The 19,227-nt window shown below is 38.3% G+C and overlaps 1 protein-coding gene across 2 annotated transcripts in view; it reads left to right on the forward strand.

Moving 5' to 3' along the window:
• The first annotated feature begins 9,490 nt into the window (after positions 1-9,490).
• radil2b (Ras association and DIL domains 2b) overlaps positions 9,491-19,227 on the forward strand; it is a 29,326-nt gene continuing 19,589 nt past the window's right edge. The window contains exons 1-4 of one of the 2 annotated variants that reach the window (XM_083556906.1): positions 9,491-9,862; positions 13,021-13,338; positions 15,981-16,213; positions 18,693-19,024. In XM_083556906.1, coding sequence (XP_083413032.1) covers positions 9,729-9,862; positions 13,021-13,338; positions 15,981-16,213; positions 18,693-19,024 — 1,017 coding nt within the window. In that variant the 5' untranslated portion in view covers positions 9,491-9,728. The remainder of the gene's footprint in view (positions 9,863-13,020; positions 13,339-15,980; positions 16,214-18,692; positions 19,025-19,227) is intronic. The other variant, XM_083556905.1, reaches the window with a different exon arrangement.

Below are 19,227 nucleotides of genomic sequence, written 5' to 3' on the forward strand. Positions count from 1 at the left end.
GCCCACAGCCCGCCCCTTTGTGTAAACACTCACACACACACACACACACTCACACACACACACACACACACACACAGTACAGTACGTGCGCCACTCAGATTCGAACCTCAAGCACTAATGCATATTTTTTTCTGTTTGTTTGTTTGTTTGTTTGTTTGTTTTTATTTTTATTTTTACACACCCACACACACACACACACGCTTGCTCTTTCACAAACTACCTCCTAAACACATGGACATGCACTCACTCTTTTACACACCACATCCATAAACCCATACATTCCTCAGACCTTAAGCACAGGGATAAATGGTAAAAGGTGGGTGGTGGTTGCCAAAGGTGGGAGGTAATAAAGAACAAATACTTTATTAATGTACTTAAGTAGATTTTTCTGGTATCAGTATTTTACTTTTTTTACTTTCACTCATTACTTTTCTGTACACAAACATCTGTAAGTACATTTTCAAAACATGAGCGTTACTTTAGTTTAGTGACGATCGATGTTTTTTTCTTCTCACTGCGCGACGTTTTCAGTCAATCAACCTACTTCCTGTCATTGCGGGTTTTTATTTTTCAATCTATCACTGGTGTATCATTTCCTGGATCTCACACACCACAGATGTAGACTAGTTTGTGAAGAGAGCAGACAGAAAGCAACAAGAAGTTTGGGGTTAACGTGGATGAGACAGAGGGAGTCAGTGATGTAAACATGACTGAGAACATTTCTGATCATCATCATCTTTTCTCTGCTTGTGTTCTATATGACGGATGATGTTCAGCCTGGATACATTCGTTAGAAAACAACATTTGTTTTGTACTGATATATTAAATAAGGCTGTCAAAACGCTAATTCGTTTTAACGGCACTACTTTTATTCACGTGCGGATTGATGCAGTGCGCATTTCTGTTTGTTTTTTTAGTTATTATTCACAACGTCCTTTATTTACTCGGATATAAAAATGAATTAATAAACTGTACCGTATTGATTTCATTTTAAATCAGTAAACATGTGTTTTACTGATCCGCCAAGTCTCAAATCAGCCAAAATGCGCCACGATGCGACCCTCTGGTGGTCGACAAACGCGTTTCGTCGCACTTATTTTCCTCATAACGCCGAAACGAAACTTTTTTGATCGTATTGATAAGAGCAATGAATCAATCTGTAAAGGGTCTACTTTTATTTGTATACACTCATAATAACAAAAACGCTGTTCTTCTGTAAAATAAAGAAAACAGACAGGGGGCGCCCTTTGCCCTCTCGTGAAACTAAAACAAGTAGTAGTAGTAATGGCTACTTTTTACTTAGGTACATGTCAGAGTCTTTACTTTACTATAGAACTTCTATACTTTACTCTTAATTAAAAAATTATAGTCGGTATTTCGACATTTATCAGAATATTTAAAAAATATGATTATCTGTACTTCTACTTAAGTAAAGGATGTGTATATTTTTGCCACCTCTGATTGTAGCTAAGTAGATAAGGCTCTGGGTTACTAGTCAGGGTTCAAGCCTTGGGATCCCCTGCACTCTGACCCCAGCTTCTTACACCGCTGGAATATGTGAAGAAATTTCCCTTGTGTCATCAATAACGCATTCTAAGCAACATTTTAATGTCCAACTGCAACACTTAGAAATAGAAAGTATGACAATATCATGATTTAGTCATTCCACATCAAATAACATTTTTAGGACACCATCCTGGTACAACATGGTATATAGGGTATATTTGTAGATCTGTCCTGATTCCCCGTCTTTGTTATTTGTCCTGGTTCTCCGTTCTGGTTCTCTAGTGCCGAGATCTGTCTGTCATATGCAAGGTGGCATCAGAACAATGGTTTAAAACGGGATATCTGGACAAAGGAGTGTGTGCATTTATCTCAAATAAACTACATCTGACAATGCATTCATTCTGATATGTTGTATACAGTAACACTGTATACAGGGACTTATTGAATATGGTGGAAACCTCAGATAATTCAACAACAAAAAAAACCTGATCATATGGTAAGGTTTTTGTGAAGGGACATTTACTTAGAAAGACATTTCTAGAGGTGGTCAGTGTGAAAGCAGGAATGTCTTTGAGACAGAGGGCTTTGGGATTTTTAAGCATCAGTATAAGATGTAAAAAAAAAAAAAAAAAAAACAAAGGGAAAAATAACGAATATACATTTTAGCTAGTGAAAACAGGACTTGTTTCATGGGATATCCACACATGAAATATTTCTGCAAATTAAATCAAACCTATGACTTGATCTTCATACTTTAATAGCTGAAAAAATTGTAGTCGTTAGCAATTTTCTGTGGTTTTAATAAATGATCAAACCCACTGACACATCTCTTACCCTCCTCCATAAACACATGTTGGACTCCTCCAGTAGTGGATCGTCCTTATATAGAGCAAAGACATGCATTAACATACAATAACTTCTCTCCGCCAACATCCATTAACACACACACACACACACACACACACACACACACACACACACACACACACACACACAAACACAAACACACACGGGTGCGTGACACACAAACGTACAGATTCTTTATCTGTCTATAAACATATGGACATATTTCCTAATGCTATTAAAACTCAAATCACAAACACACATGATACAGATACATGATGGAGGAAAACCTCTGAAATTTGTGCAACAGTTCAAATATGCTGAGCAACACATTATATTACATTACATTTGTTATTTTCTTTAACAAAATTACATTATAGGATTTAACAACATTCCCGTGGGCTCACCACCTGCAGGAGGGACCGTAAGGGACGGTGCTGTGAGGATTGGGCAGCAGTCGAAGGCGGGGGCCTGCTTAGACTGCTGCCCCCGCGACCCGAATTACAGATAAGCGGGAGAAAATGAATGAATGAATGAATGAATGAATGAATGATTTAACAACAGGATATACACAAACAGACTCAGACACACTCACACACACATTACTTTGTTATCGTAAATGCATAAAACATGCAATGATAGAAACAATCCTGTGCTCACTTCTAGTCACAGTACAATTTATTTTCTGTATATAATCTCATCATTAGGCCACTTGGTTAAATCCGCCATTCTGAAACAAACAATAGAAACCACCATAGAAAATCTAATTCCACTACAAATACTATCACAAATCATCACCTGTAAAGACTACCAAATGGTTTGAATAATATAGTGTTTGTTTACATCATTACATGATTATGATCAAACCAAAGAAACCATTGTAGAAGAATCTGTATGCTTAGTCTTAATTAGTTACAATCCAAATCCTAAATAATGTCCTAATGGTCTCTATTAGTGTCCACTAGGCACCAGCATGTGAAAAATTGCCCAAAGTGTTCAATTCTTCAAAGCCCAAGCTCTACATTACTACATTATGTTGAAATATAGACATGCTGCCATATAAAAAAATCCCTTTTCCAAGTTTTGTTAAAATATTACAATTAGCAATTTAGTAGATATCAAATATTTCTCTTCAAGTCTTAGTAATGAAATAATAACCATTAAAGCAAAAAAAATAAAAATGTGTGTAGTTTAATGTTAAAACCTGACCAATGATCCAGACCTGCATCCCTACAAGACATCAATATTAGTTTTACTGTAGTCACTGAATAATTCATCATAATGCTTGCAAACAAATAAAGTGAATGATGTGCTTTTCGGGTGTTAAATACCACAGTGAATACGATTTAGCTGGAACTGAGATGACAATCAGTGAGGGAAATGATAACTGTGAATAAAACTGAGTGGAAATGAAACCAACAGATAAGCAAATCTGTATCGAAACAGCAAGGCTGCCCTCTCCTGGTGCTGTTAAAGTGTATTAAAAGCTTGAGTTAGCTGGGGTTTGGGTTGGTTGAGGTAAAAAAAAGGGTTTTCTCTTCAATTGCAGACCATTCTGTGAAGCTGGGGATGGTTCCTCATCAACAGCCTATAGATCCATGAGGTTTCTGAGTAACTCAAGGACTTCGAGAATAAATTTGGACTGTAATTTATATCAACTGTCTACTACTGGGGTCACCAACCAGGTCACCCACAAGGACCACATGAGTCGCCCGTGGCCTTTTCTAAAAATAGCTCACCATAGCGCCACTTATCAGTGAGCTGCATCTATTTTTTTTGTTGCTCTTCTTTTTTTTTAAATCACACTTGCATTGGTGTAAATTAGAAAATGACGATATTAAAAAAAATACTTGAAAAAGTTTTCATATTAGATTAGAGCTATCTGGCCTCCAAGTTGATTTTTGTATGTTACGTAATTGATAATCTGTACAAACATGATGCAACGTAGTGGATGATTTCTTAAACATTGTTAGTGGCTAGTGAAAATGTAGAAATGATCATTTGAAAATTTAAATACTTGCAGAGTTTTATAGAAATAAAGTTTTGCATATTGATATTGATCTGTTTCCTACCTTGTTAAATCATTGCTGATCATTATTGTGAGAAATCCTTAAGGTCCCCTGGTGGTCTCGTGGTTAAGATGCAGTGCTCCCACCGCTGCGACCCGGGTTCGATTCCCGGTCAGGGAACCATCCCCAGCTACTCTTAGTGCCGGTCCCAAGCCCGGATAAATTGGGGAGGGTTGCGTTAGGAAGGGCATCCAGCGGTGCGGAGGATCCGCTGTGGCGACCCCTAACGGGAGAAGCTGAAAAGAAAGTATTGTGAGAAATCCTTAACATGATCAGTGTCTTCACATAAATAAATATCATTAATTATTAATAACAACATATAATTAAAAATAAATTGAGCAAATTTGTTATTTCAGAAGTGTGAATGAAACTGGTAGCCCTTCACATTAATTGGTTACCCAAGAAGTAGCTCTCAGTTTCGAAAAGGTTGGTGACCCCTGGAGTACTACAATGACTCAGGACCACAGTTTGCATGAAAAGTTTTGCATTTCAAGTCAAGAGGCTTTTATTGTCATTTCTACTTTACACAGTGGTACGCAGTACACAGTAAAAACGAGACAACGTTTCTCCAGAACACTGGTGCTACGCTAAACAACAAAGAGCTACAACACACTACATAAAGCTACATTCAAAAACATATCACTGAACTGCACACTTAAAAGATAATGAAACTGTATTCCAAAGAATCAAAAAATCATTATCCTTAGTCTCTTTAAAGATGAGCACGAACACCTCTCTACACTTTTCAGATTAAAAGCTTCTTCATTTACATCTTTAATCAAAAAAATACTTGTTAATACTACTTTTTAGCTATATCCTGCTCAAGGTCATGATACAGTAGATTGGGAGATGATCCCATTGGGAGCACTGGGAACAAAGCAGGGCAATTCTCCTGGCAGGACATCATGGACATCATGAACATCATGAACATCATGGATTGCACAGCTGTGCTGTCTGATAGTATTTGGTTTACTGTCATGTGAACATCCTCTGCAAATGCAGTTATTGTTATTACCACTAATCAAATTGGGATGGTGGAACATTGTTCTGCTCTCATTGTGCAGTAACATGAAAAACAGCCCTGTGCATTAGAGTGATCATGAATCTCGAAGGAAACATTTCTCTAAACATTTCTGTATCTAACTTGTGATCTTCAGCAATCTTTTATGTCTTTTGATTCACTTTGTGTTGAGTTTTTAGATGTTAGATTGAAATAGTGGCCCAGCATTTCTCAAACCAATGTGTACAAGCAGCACAACTCATTGGATTTCTTGAGAAAGCCTGTCTTTTTCTTCTTTTCTTCTTTTTCTTCTTCTTGTTTCGGCTGCTTCCATTAGGGGTCGCCACTGCGGATAATCCGTCTCCATACCCCCTCCATACTTTTCTTAAAATCCTTAGTTCATCTTTCAAATGTAAGTATTTGTGTCAGTTCCCATCAGAATTAAAAGTCCTTTTGTCATTGTTTACAAACAAGATAATCAAAATGTTTAGTCATGTTGTCAGTATGATGCTGCACAGTTTCAGTATTTCTTGATATAAACTACGGTTTGGATTACACTGATTGAAAATGCACAACATTTTTAATTATTCTGTATGGCATCTATGAATTTCAACAGCATAAATGTATTTATTTGATTGCATATTTGATTTATATTGATTGCAAGAGACCAGACAGGATTTACACTTGCAGCCCCAGACCATGATGCAACCACCACCATGCTTGACTGTAGGCAAGACACAATTTTCTTGGTACTTCTCACCAAGGTGTCAGCACACATACTTCATAGTCTCATCAGACCACAGGACATGGTTCCAGTATTTCATGCTCTTGAGCTGGTTGTCTTCAGCAAACAGTTTGCAGGCTTTCTTGTGAGCCAGTTTCAGAAGAGGCTTCCTTCTGGAACGGCGGCCATGTAAACCGACTTGTTGCAGTGAACAGCGTATGGTCTGTGCACTGACAAGTAAACCTTCTGCTTCTGCAACCTCTAAAGCATTGCTGCAGAACTCATGTATCTGTTTTTTGAAGCAGTTTCTGCGCCTGACGCACAACACGAGGACTCGACTTCTTTGATAGGCCTTTGTAAGGCCTGTTCTGAGTGGAACCTGTCTTGGAAAACCTCTGTATGACCCCGAACACTGTACTGTACCTCAGTTTCAGGGTGTTACTGATCTTCTTATAGCTAAGGCTTCTTCGTGGAGAGCAACAATTCTAATTCTCAAACCCTTCAGAGAGTCTTTGCTATGAGGTGCCATGTTGAACATCCAATGTTCAGAATGAGAGAATTGTATTCAAAGCACCACATTTTAACTTCTCTAATACAAGATAGACACATTTGTATGGTCCTGTCAAGCAGACAAAAACATGAGCATGATGAATAGGACATGTGGCTTTGCATGGTTACATGACATACAGCTGTTATCACTTAGGGTGTACTTAGTTTTGTTGCCAATTATCTTGACAATAACGGCTGTATGTTGAGTTATTTTCAGAGGACAGTAAATCTGTACTGCTACACAAGCTGCACATTGACTAAAATATATCTAAGTTTCATTTCTGCAGTATTGTCCCTTGAGAAGATACTAAAATGGTTGCTAAAATGTGAGGGGTGTACTTACTTTTTGAATTTATGAATTGAATAAAACTTTATATTCGTAATTTATTAATATTCATTACTATCGAAATGCTTTTTAATTATGTTAATTGGTTATAAGTGCTACACAAATTATGTTGATCTGTATTGATAGTTTCCTGAGACTACACTTACCTGTGTTGGTAAGGACAGACAGACAGACAGACAGACAGACAGACAGACAGACAGACAGACAGACAGACAGACAGACAGACAGATAGATAGATAGATAGATAGATAGATAGATAGATAGATAGATAGATAGATAGATAGATAGATAGATAGATAGATAGATAGATAGATAGATAGATACACAAATTATGTTGATCTGTATTGATAGTTTCCTGAGACTACACTTGCCTGTGTTGGTAAGGACAGACAGACGGACGGACGGACAGATAGACAGACAGACAGACAGACAGACAGACAGACAGACAGACAGACAGACAGACAGATAGATAGATAGATAGATAGATAGATAGATAGATAGATAGATAGATAGATAGATAGATAGATAGATAGATAGATGGATGGATGGATGGATGGATGGATGGATGGATGGATGGATGGATGGATGTTTCTTTTTTCCTGGAATAATTCTGGCCACCAGATGGAGTCACAAGAGTGTTTAAGGTTGGTTGAACTGTTAGAAGGTTTAACTGGATATGATTTGATGTTAATATAAAAATATTTGATCCAAGTCGCATGGTTTTTAACACTTTTTGGGTGGGTGAAATTTCAAGTTTTATATTGGTTGGCTTCCAATTTCAAGTATTTATTCATCCAAAATGCAGCAATTATCATAGCATGTCCTGATATAAACAAACAAACAAATACATCCAATGTTTCTTGATACTTTTGGCTGACAGGAGTCATGAAGTCCTGTGCTGGTGTGGATCATCTACCTCTGTGCAGTTTTATATGAAAATTGGGTGGTTTTTCTAAGCATTTTAAAGAAACTTTTCCTTGTTCATCAAGGAATTAGTTGAACAGATTTCAGGGAATCACCTGACAGTCATACTTATGCTTTTTTTTCTCTTGGTTTGAAAAGTGGCTTTATTTACATAATGTTGAATTTCTTATTAACCTTTATATTTAGGGCTTTTAGCAGACAGCCTTATCCAAAGAGACTTATATATAGATTTACAACTGATGCCAGGAGTGGCGTCTTGGTAGTGCTGGAATTTTACCTCACAATTGTCCAATCAGAACTCCAATGTCTTAACCACATGATTACAACTTTCCCACAAATAGCCCACTTCCACATACAAACATGTTTCTGTAAAATTGAGGTTAACCTAATTATTACAGTTTTTCTCAGTTGCTTTGAAACGTTTCTCAGACCAGAAATGTAATTCTCAAAACTACTTGTTCAACCTCCACATCATTTATTAACTTGTGCACATCATAAAAACAATTCTTGTTGCTTTGATCAAAATGCTTCGGGACATTCATTTAATCGATTGTGTACAATTGTCTGCTGTTTCCTACATTATCAGTTGTTTATGTCATGCTTATCAAAATATATTATACTGGTTACACCTGAATGGTCTCAACCCCCAAAACATCTGGGCATAAGTTTATAACTTCTTATTCTGATGGCAATGAGATGTTCATTGTCACAAATACTTACATTTGAGAGATGAACTAAGGATTTTGAGAAAAGTGCAGGCTTTTGAAAGAAATGCAATGTTTTGTGCTGCTTGTACACATTGTTTTGAGAAATGCACTTACTGGTTTGCAAATATTAAGGATGATTTGGAAAAGGCTACAAAGTAAATGAGAAAAACTGTAAACAATAATCAAAATAACAACAATAACAACAATAATTCTAATTGGATTTCTAAGACTTTAAAAAAAAAAAATTCTATTAGATTTTTGAAAATTATAAAAAAAAACTATTAATGACAACAACATTAAAGGTGCATAAAGTAAAATTATTTATTTTTCTCTTTCCAAGATTTCCAAGTCTCCTATGGTTAAATACGGTTTGACATTTGAAAGATCTCACTAATCACAGATGTCCATGAAATAACGTATAAGAATTTAGTTTGCCAAACAAATTTTTGTAAAAACAAAACAAATTATCCATGAAATCCGTTATTTGTTTATATAAGGATTTGACTATTGCACCTTTAAAAGATGCAATGACAAGCAAGTAACCATAAACCCTCCCTTTAGCTTCATCATCATCTTCTTCTAAAGCAGGTTGCCAGATAATTGATTAATACCTCCTTTATAGGGGTTAGTCATTAAAGCTGCTTGAATTGCAAAGTAATTTGGTTATTTTGCTATAATCTTAGTAAATCGATTGGGTTTGTGATAACGGTTCTCGGCTATGCAATTGAAGCTCCTATGATGTACAGGTTACTGATTTGAGAAGGGTTGTTATTGGGATGAGGGGTAACATTTTTGGGAGAATCTGGCAACCCTGTCTATAGCGCAAACCAGTGCGGGGCTTTAAAAAGACCAAACGCGGGCAAGTCAGAGGTAGAGGGAGAAGTGGAGTCGCTTCTCCAGAGCTCGTTTCCTCTGGGGTTTCCTTCAAATGCAAAGTTTTGATAATGAACAATTATTGAATTGTTTTTTATTATGCGCATTAGTGCGTCAGTGGCGCAGAGCTCTGTTTTTTCCAGTCTAAAAGATGACTTTGGTGCGCCTTTAGAGCGCTTTCTGATGAATGACGATGACGTGGACTGAGCGGACCTTAAGGAGAACAGGAACCGCACCTCCGTCACCTGCAGCCGCACCGATCAGCGCAGCCAAGAGGAGCCTTTCCAAACTCAGCCGCAAACACAGCAATGGCTCTGTCCAGTAAGTCCAGATTTATTTGTATAGCTCTTTGCACAATGACATAGTCCCAAAGAAGTCCAATAGATAAATAGATTATCCATATGAATCACAAGTTTAACCCCTGGGAAGTGGTAGATAAGTGGTTTATGCTCTGGTTACTGAGGTTGGGAGTTCAAGCCCCAGTATTGCCACTCTTGGGGCCCTTAATCGAGGCCCTTAACCCTTTGTGCTCCAGGGGCCCTGTATCATGGCTGACCCTGTGCTCTGGGATATGCGAAAAAATTATTTCACTCTGCTGTAATGTACCTGGGACAAGTATAGAGCATTTTTTTTTACCTTATAAGTTTATCTCTAATGAACGAGCCCGTGGTGATAGTGGCAAAACTCCCTGAGATGCTTTAAGGAAGAAACCTTGAGAGAAAAATCAGGGGTCACCACAGCGGATCATCCGCATGTTTGATTTGGCACGTTTTTACGCTGGATGCCCTTCCTAACACAACCCTCCCCATTTATCCGGGCTTGGGACCGGCACTAAGAGTGGCTGGGGTTGGTTGCCTGACCGGGGATTGACCACTAGACCACCAAAAACCTTGAGAGAAACCAAACAAACAAAAAAAAATCCTTATCTGGGTGGCATCGAATGCCCATTCATTATGCACCAATCAGGCATCACCTTATGGCCACCAATCAGGCACAACATTATGACAACCTGCCTAATATTGTGTTGGTCCCCTTTTTTCTGCCAAAACAGTCCTGACTTTTTGAGCATAAACAGCATTAAATTCCTCAGCAATTTGAGCTACAGGAGCTCATCTGTTGGATCAGACCACAAGGGCCAGCCTTCGCTCCCCACATGGAGATGCTCTGACCCAGACGTCTAGCCAACACAATTTGTCAAACTTGCTCAAATCCTTACGCTCGCCCAATTTTCCTGCTTCTGAAACATCAAATTTGAGGACAAAATGTTCACTTGCTGCCTCAAATATCCCACCTACTAACAGGTGCCATGATGAAGAGATATCCGGTGTTATTCACTTCACCGGTCATAATTGTATAATGTCAAAATGATACGACTGATCTGTGTAGTTCCATCCTTTTTTAGTTAGTAATGGGTCCTTAAAAGTTATACCCACCATCTTACAGGGTACATCAAGACTCTTTCGAGTTCTGGAATCAAGGTGGTGGAATGATCTTCCCCTAGATGTCTGAAACCTGCAAACGATGGGTGAAGACATATCTCGTCTTGAAACACTTCAACTAGCACTTATTTTCCCTGTTTGTTTTTTTGTCTTTATCTATTAAAAAAGTGTGCTATCGTTCCTTCCAACATAGTTTCAGGCAAGTTTGCAACCGAGTGAACCAGGGCTGATTTATTCATTGATAGAGTCTTCAAAGCACTTTTGTACACCGCTCTGAATAAATGCCATAAATGTAATGAAATGCAAATGTAGAACTGTTCATACGGATAACATTCCTAAGCCAGTGATTTGGATTATACCGATTACAATCCAAATCCAATCTCATAGTTCATAGTTTAACACTGGTACATGAGTATTCTGTTATAGTGTCATAGGTCTGCACAAAAAAAGGTACCAAACTGTTGATCCCCTTGTTGCTTAAGTTGTACCATTCAGAGTATTATCTACTCTACAGGACCTTTAGTATAAATCCTTCACATGGAATTGGGAAAGAATTAGTGGATTACAGCTTTCCAATTAATACAGGGCCAAATGGACCACTTTAGTACTCTAGCAGGGATCACAGAGACATAATACTGTATTCATCTGTCCAGGTAAAAGCGAGTGCCACCTCCACTATATCACTTTGTACCATACTTTCTGAGGAGATCTGCTGCTCCAGATGCCTGATGTACAGTATGAACTGTATAGGAATTCGTTGACCAGACAAACACAAAGACGTGGCTATGAACGCTAATGGAGACCGAGCTTAGATCTGCAGTTCTACAATATGTAGTTACTTGGCATCAGGAATTTTCCTAGTGGGACGCTGTATTTTTCTCTGGGTGGGCCGCTAGTGTTATTTCCCCTTTTCTCGTTAAAGCATGCTGAGGCGCAGGGCTCACATATGAACACACGTACACTGTACAGCAGACAGACGCCAGGGCCATACTACTCAGAAACTCCACTTATAATAAATCAGGTTGATGTATGACGTCTGATTTCCAAAAAATGGAAGCCTGAAGAAATGTAATTTTGGTCCATTGGCTGTTCGCTTACCAATGAAGTCAATGCTTTTGTGATTGACGTGTAAAAAAGGAAGAGCTGTATACCTTTTTTCACATAGTTTTTATTTGTTTGCTCAGGTTTATGAGGTAAAGAAACAGCGCTACGAGATACACTATATTGGCAAAAGTTTGCGGACACCTGGTCATAAGTATATGTGCTTTTTGAGCATCGCATCCCACATTTAGTCATCATTTGCTCTAATAATTTCCTTTACTCTTCTGGGAAGATGTTCCTCTAGATTTTGTACTGTTCTTGTGGACATTTCATCCTACGACATCCAATGATGTCCTATACAAATGTGTGCCTCCAACTTTGTCAGGTGTCCCAATACTTATATATAGTGTCCATAATACAATTTGTGGGACTGATTTTGATTTCCAGTTCACTTCTGCTTGGATGTGTAATGAAGCTTTACATTTATTGTATGATTTCCTCAAAGGAAATGCCAAGGAAATATACATTATATGCATAATATAAGCAGAAATACCAAATAGTCATTAGTCACTCTTACTGTGTTGGATTATACAAGTAGATTAAAATAAATACATTATGGATTGAAGGTTTGAGAATGCCAAAGCACACGTTTTTTTTAGAGTTTGATGACTAAATGTCTTCAGCATAAATGTAGCATTTGGCATGGATATCACATGGAAGTATTTTCTAAAACAATTTTTTGAATATGGCATGCCGTTCATGCACTCCATGCGTTGAAAGGAGGCCTTTGTGCAAAAATGAGCAATTTACAGTACCGAGTTTGCACATATCCATGTCCAATTTTCAGCCTCATATCTCATTTATTCCTGTCCATGTTCATAGCAGACCAAAGCATTGGTTCATGGTCACTGTGCCACTTGAGAAGGAGGCTAATATATTAACAATGTGGTTTTATACTTTCGAGTTGTGTCAACCCTATTTTCTTATTTTTTTCCCCAGATCCAGAGTGTCGGTTGGCACTGCCATATCTGCAGAGGGTGTTGGCTTCAGGCAACCAGCCAAGAGCAGAATCCGTCGACATCAACACCGCCTTTCCTCTGTGTTTACCCGTGGTGTGCTCTCGGCTCGTGGGGACACGACGACGACTGGAGAAGAACCATCGGTAACAGACGATCCCTCTGAGCTATCAAGTCACATAACAGCACCAGGTATCCTGAAGGTTTTTGGCACCGAGATCTGCGAAGGTGCCAACTATAAAAGTGTCCTGGCAACAACCCATTCCAGTGCCAAAGAGCTGGTGAAAGAAGCACTTGAGAGGTGGGGATACCGGAGCTTCCTGTGCTTATTTTGGTCGATTCCACTGAAATAATGATATTTTTTATTACTTAATTATGTCACATGAAACGCCGATACACATTCCCGTTTTCTTGGCACTGCATCTTTCCAACCTAATACTACAAATACTATAAAATACTATAAATTATGATTACCTGTAGGTCTTGAACTGCAGAAATCCTAGTGCTAATTTGAATGAGCAATCAGACACTGTGCAGTTAGTGGACACGTATCTGATTTCCAAAGAAAGACTGCCGTTTGTGCCTGAGGTTTTTGTATGTGTTCAAGGACCAAAGGTACAGTCTGAAATTTGTGGTCTGAAATGTAATACCAATCAAATCCAGTATAAAAATGTGAGTCTGACATACTGTATGTGAATGAAATGCTTTTAAATTAGTCATAAATATTTGTATTATTCCTATGTAAGAAATGGTGATATTTTGCAGTGGTGGACGAAGTACACGAACCATGTACTTGAGTTAAAGTAGAGATGCACTCTGTAAATCTTACTCAAGTAAAAGTAAAAGTGCTCCCTTTAAACGTTCAGTTGGGTAAAAGTACACAAGTATTTGCCTTTAAATGTACTCAAGTTTCCAGAATCTATTTTGACTTTAACGTTCCTGTTATGATTTTTGTCATAAGACTCTTTGCTTAATCGACTCTTTATGTGAAAAAGACTCTAATGTTACTCTTAGCACAACAATCTATTATTCGAATGAAATTTATAAGTCAAACACTGATTGATATCTATTTAAATAATCACAAACCCAAAACCTAATTATTAACTACTTCATGTAAACTAAAATCATGCAAATGAGGCCACGGCTGTTGTGGGCGAGTTCGAGTCATGAGTTTCTTTCATCATTTATTCCTCTCAAAATCTTTTGCTTGCTGTTGAACTGTATGTTGGTGATCAGTAGATACCACAGAGTGCCAATCAAAACATTTTCAAAACAGAGCATGGGCCCTGATTGGTGGGTTTTTACGTCTTTATCCACTCGTACTGTAGGTGAGGAAAAAAACACGATATTTGACTTTGAAATGTATTGAAGTTCAAGTAAAAGTTTTCTCAAATGGAAATACTTCAGTGAAGTGCAAATACGTGAAAAAGCTACTTAAGTACAGTAACGAATTACATTTATTTCATTATTTTGGCTTGAGATGAATTCAGCCATTGACCCATTAGCATGAACAGCACCCTCTGTTTTTACAGCTATAGATAAAATGCTTGACATTGCATACTCATTAAGGCAAATCAACAAAACATGCTCATGTACCCGTGTGAAAGAGCTGCCCTTTATACACCATTTCAATCAATAAATAAAAAATATATATTAATAATACTGATTGCTATACACAGAAACTATCAGTTCTCCAGGCCATAACTGCACATAATAATGCATCAGGATGCACAGTGGTAGTTTAGTGGTACAGCGTCTTTAAAAGTGGTTTCAGAAACGAATCCCAAGCCAGCCAGAATACCACTGGTTGGCCTTTTAGAAGGACTGTGAACCTTTAACTGCTCATTCAGGCTAGAATTAGATCCTGGTTTCCTTGTTAGTCACATCGCCATTTCTTAAAGAGCAGAAAATGATTTGAAAAGTAACATAAAAGTGTGATACAGTATACCAAAGCCCTGAAGCCATTTTCCTCCATTTTCCTTGGCAAATCTTTATGCTTTTTCTTTCAAAAACATAATAATTCCAATAATCCCTGTTTGTGCCCTTGGGTTGAAAGCAGAGAAGTGCATGCAAGTACTTGATAAAAAAGGAGAATGCATAAAGTGTACGCTTTATTCCACAGGTCTGTGCAAAGTTCAGAATGGGATTTACACCGATGTCAAATTTAGAGCTGTTGAACTACGGGTTTTAACATAATACTGTTAAAAGTGTGTGGAAAAAAATTAAAAATCACCATGAAACAGTCTTTGTGCACATGGGCAGATGTTTCGGTCGAGTTAAAGTGAATGTCTGAATGGCAAATGTGTTAGAGATGGGGGGAAATTTGAGCAGAAATGAATTCCTTCAATGAAATGCAAACCCCAAATGCTAACCACTAGGATGCTGAGTCGGGTTTTTAGAAAATGGGGTTCTTTCACTTTTTTTTCCCATTCCACAGCTAGCCTTAGTGCTGGATTAATGTTTTTATATCCTGGTGAGGACCTAATGTGTACAAAAAATGCTAGGTTTGTTTCACAGGTTTGACCTTTTTTGTAGGCCATTGATTCAAGGTTTTAATTCAAACGCCAAAAAAAAAAAAAGAATGCACTATATTTTGAGACAAACAGTAAGGCAATGTTTATATATTTAAGAACGTGTTTGTATCGGTCCCCAAACTACTACTGTACATAGAAAACCAGCAATCAGTCTGAAGCATGGAAGTGTTCTCTAAACCCCCTGAATGTTAATTTGTTTCATATGTGTTCCATTAAACCTGAAGCTCAAACCATCAAACCAGGAATCCTGCAGCTGTGAAGCAGCAATGCCTCCCCCTGCACCACTATGCTGTTCTAGATAATAATTTTATTACCTAATAAATAAGTTCCAGATCAAGATTTTACACTGTTTTCCTCATATCCTAAATATCTGGCACAAAGACCTTTTCCTTCTGTTGCGTTTGAACAGATACTCTCTGAACAAGGCCGATGCCGATGCCTATGTCCTGTGTGATGTGATCGGCTGCATCAGGGAGCGAGAATGGAGGAGCGAGTGTGTGCGTGTGGTGGGAGACAACGAGCGTCCGCTGCTCCTGCAGTCACTTTGGAAGCCCAAAGAAGGCTACGCTCGGCGCTTTGAAATTCAAAGCAGAGTCAGCGCCGAAGAGAAGATCTCCAGAGACAAGGATACAGTGACTGCAGGTACAAAACAAATGCGTCCTCTGGAATATTTATCAATTTTTGCACCTTTTAAAACGGTATGTAGAAGGAAAGTTGTAGCTCAGTTTTTAAAACGTAGATTGGAAGGTAATAAGTTCAAATTCCTGCCACTGCTGGGCCCTTAAACAAGCGCTTAACCCTCATCTGCTCTGCTAAGACTAATTTATCCGTCATTGGATGTTATTTGATGTCAGGCTTGTACATGAAAATGAATACATTTGCAAGAGTTTTAATACTTAAACCATTCAGTGAGTCAATTCTGCAGTGTGCATGGAGACGGAGTCCCGTTTGGTGGTTTGCTTATTTATTTATTTTTTTAATTAATTAATTAATTTATTTATTTAGTCATTCATTTTATACAACAGTCTGATTGGTGTTTCTGTAACAGCACAACAAGCACATGGAAATCTATCAATGATGCTGGTTACGTGTCTTTTTATTGCATAGTAAGACATTTTTCAGTCTTCACATTCAGTCTATTTCCATTTTGAGACATTGTTACTGATTATGGCCGGTTACCTTTATTTATGTCTGTGTAAATGAAATATTAACCAAATCCAGTTCATACAAAGACTAACAATAGAATTGTCTTGTAAAAATGGCTCATTTCCAATCTATGACTGACAAACCAAAGCAAACCAAAATGTCCACTATGGAGTCAAGGCAGAATTCAAAGTCCAATTCAGGGCTCGGTTTTTAGTTTTAACTCAGTCTGAATTGGATTTTGTCAAATTATTCTTGTCACTTTTCATGTTGCATAGGTCCAATATTAAATTTAGTACATCTGTGAGATTGGTGTGAAGTGGAAGTACAATGAAGATGACAAATATTTGAATTATAGAGCGCACTATAAAATTATAAAATCTAGAAAGGCTTCTGCAATCTACAGTAGGGTTTCTAATGAACACAACTTTATATAGCTTTATAACATCTCAAATAAGCATATCTTCTGTCAGACATACACTAAATGGACAAAGGTTTGTGGACACATGACAACAGAGATGGCAAAAGTACACACATCCTTCACTCAAGTAGAAGGACTCAAGTTTACATACTCATGTTTTAAAAGACTACTTTTTTTAAAACTTAAGTTAAAGTAAAGAAGTTTGGGTTTTGACATGTTTGGGCTCTGACCGGCTTTGATCAGGTGATCAGGAACGTGTCTGTTCTCGGTCATGTTACATCGCTGACTCCCTATGTCTCATCTACGTTAACCCCGTGCGTTTTGTTGCCTTCTGCCTTGCTTGTTGTTAGCTTTATAGCCTAGCCTACCTCTGTGGTGCGTAAGAGACAGGAAATGATACACCAGTGGTAGATTAAAAAAGCTGCACAATGACAAGAAAGAGGTCGATGGGCTGAAAACGGCGAACAATGAGAAGAAAAACTATTTATCATGTTACCGAATCGATTAAAACTAAAGTAACGAGTCTGTTTTGAAAATGTAAGGAGAACAAAGTACAGATATTTGTGTAAAAAAACAAGTTAAAAGTCTGAAAAATAAATAGTAAAGTAAAGCACAGTAGCAAAGTATTTGTACTTAATTTACTTGCATAACAATCAGATTCATATTTGCTTTTTTGAACATTCCCATTTTCTGTTATAAAAACGTTCACTCTTCTGGGAAGATGTTTCACTACATTTTGGCATGTGATTGTGCAGATTTGTGTTCAGCAGCTACACGGGTGTTTGTAAAGTCAGTTAATGATGTAGGTGAGGAGGCCTGGGGTGCAGTCAGCATTCACATTTATCCTGAAGGTGTTCAGTAGGATTAAAGTTAGAGCTCTATGGCAGGCCACATAAGATCTTACACTCCAACCCATGCAAAGCATATCTTCATGGAGTTCACTTTGTGCATGGGGGCATTGCCATACTGGAACAGGTTTGGGTCTCCTAGTTCAAGTGAATGCTAAATTGTATTATACCACATCCAGGCTATACAATTGTGTGCCTCCGGCGTAACAGTTTAGAGAAGAATCACATATGGCAGGAAAGGTTCAGGTGTCTGCAAACATTATAAATATCTGTTGTAATGACAGACTAAATAGATAAATGTTTGTGAACCAATGACAATAAGATTGGCTATTTGAACATTTCATTCCACCACATTCAGTCCCCATTTGATGTTTATAGTTTCCTCCACTCTTCTGGGAAGATGTTCCATTAGATATTGGGGTGTGCTTGAGAAGATTTGTCCTCATTCATCAACAAGGGTGTTAGTAAAGTCAGCTACTGATGTAGGTGAGGTGAGGACCAAGATCTTCCACTTCAGCGGCATTGTCATGGGGAAACAAGTTCGAGGGAAGAGATGCATCCAAATAGATCCTATACAATTGTGTGTATCAAACTTGTGGTAACAGTTTGGGGAAGAACCACATATGGCTGGAAAAGTCAGGTTTCCCGATACATTTCTCCATATATTGTTCATCATGTACAATCACATTTTGTGATTTTTGCTTTCCAGGGATCAACGCTCAAGCTCGTAAACTGCAGAAGACGCGCTCACGGGGCAGATCCGTGGTGTTTGGGGGGAGTGGGCATGGCATCGTCACAGACATCGGCCTGAGCCTGTGTAGGAGTCTCAGTGAAGCAGATCTCAGGTCCTCCCCTGAGCCCCAGCAAAGCCTTAAGAGCCAATCAGGCGGGGAAGACCCAGAGGCTTACAAAGAGCTTCCCTGTGCGTCCGGCAGAAAAGAAGAGCTGGGGAGCAGCGATGACAACCGCACACAGTATTCCATTCATCCGCCAGTGCACTTCCCTTACTTCCTGCTACTTCAGGGCTACAGTTACAGACAGGTAGTGCAGACAGGCAAATCTGCCCCACCTCTCATAAACCTCCTCCCGCTCACTTGCTTGCTTCCCCCCCACCTCTGCCTCATCCAACATAAGTTCCACTGTTTTTTTTTTGTGTGTGGAATTCCTGATGTGAAGATTTTTTTCTATCTCTAAGCAGTGTATACATTTCCCCAGACAGCTAACACTGTATCAGTTTTCTGTCT

This window comes from Silurus aristotelis (assembly GCF_946808225.1).
Source record: "Silurus aristotelis genome assembly, chromosome: 12".
Taxonomy (NCBI): domain Eukaryota; kingdom Metazoa; phylum Chordata; class Actinopteri; order Siluriformes; family Siluridae; genus Silurus; species Silurus aristotelis.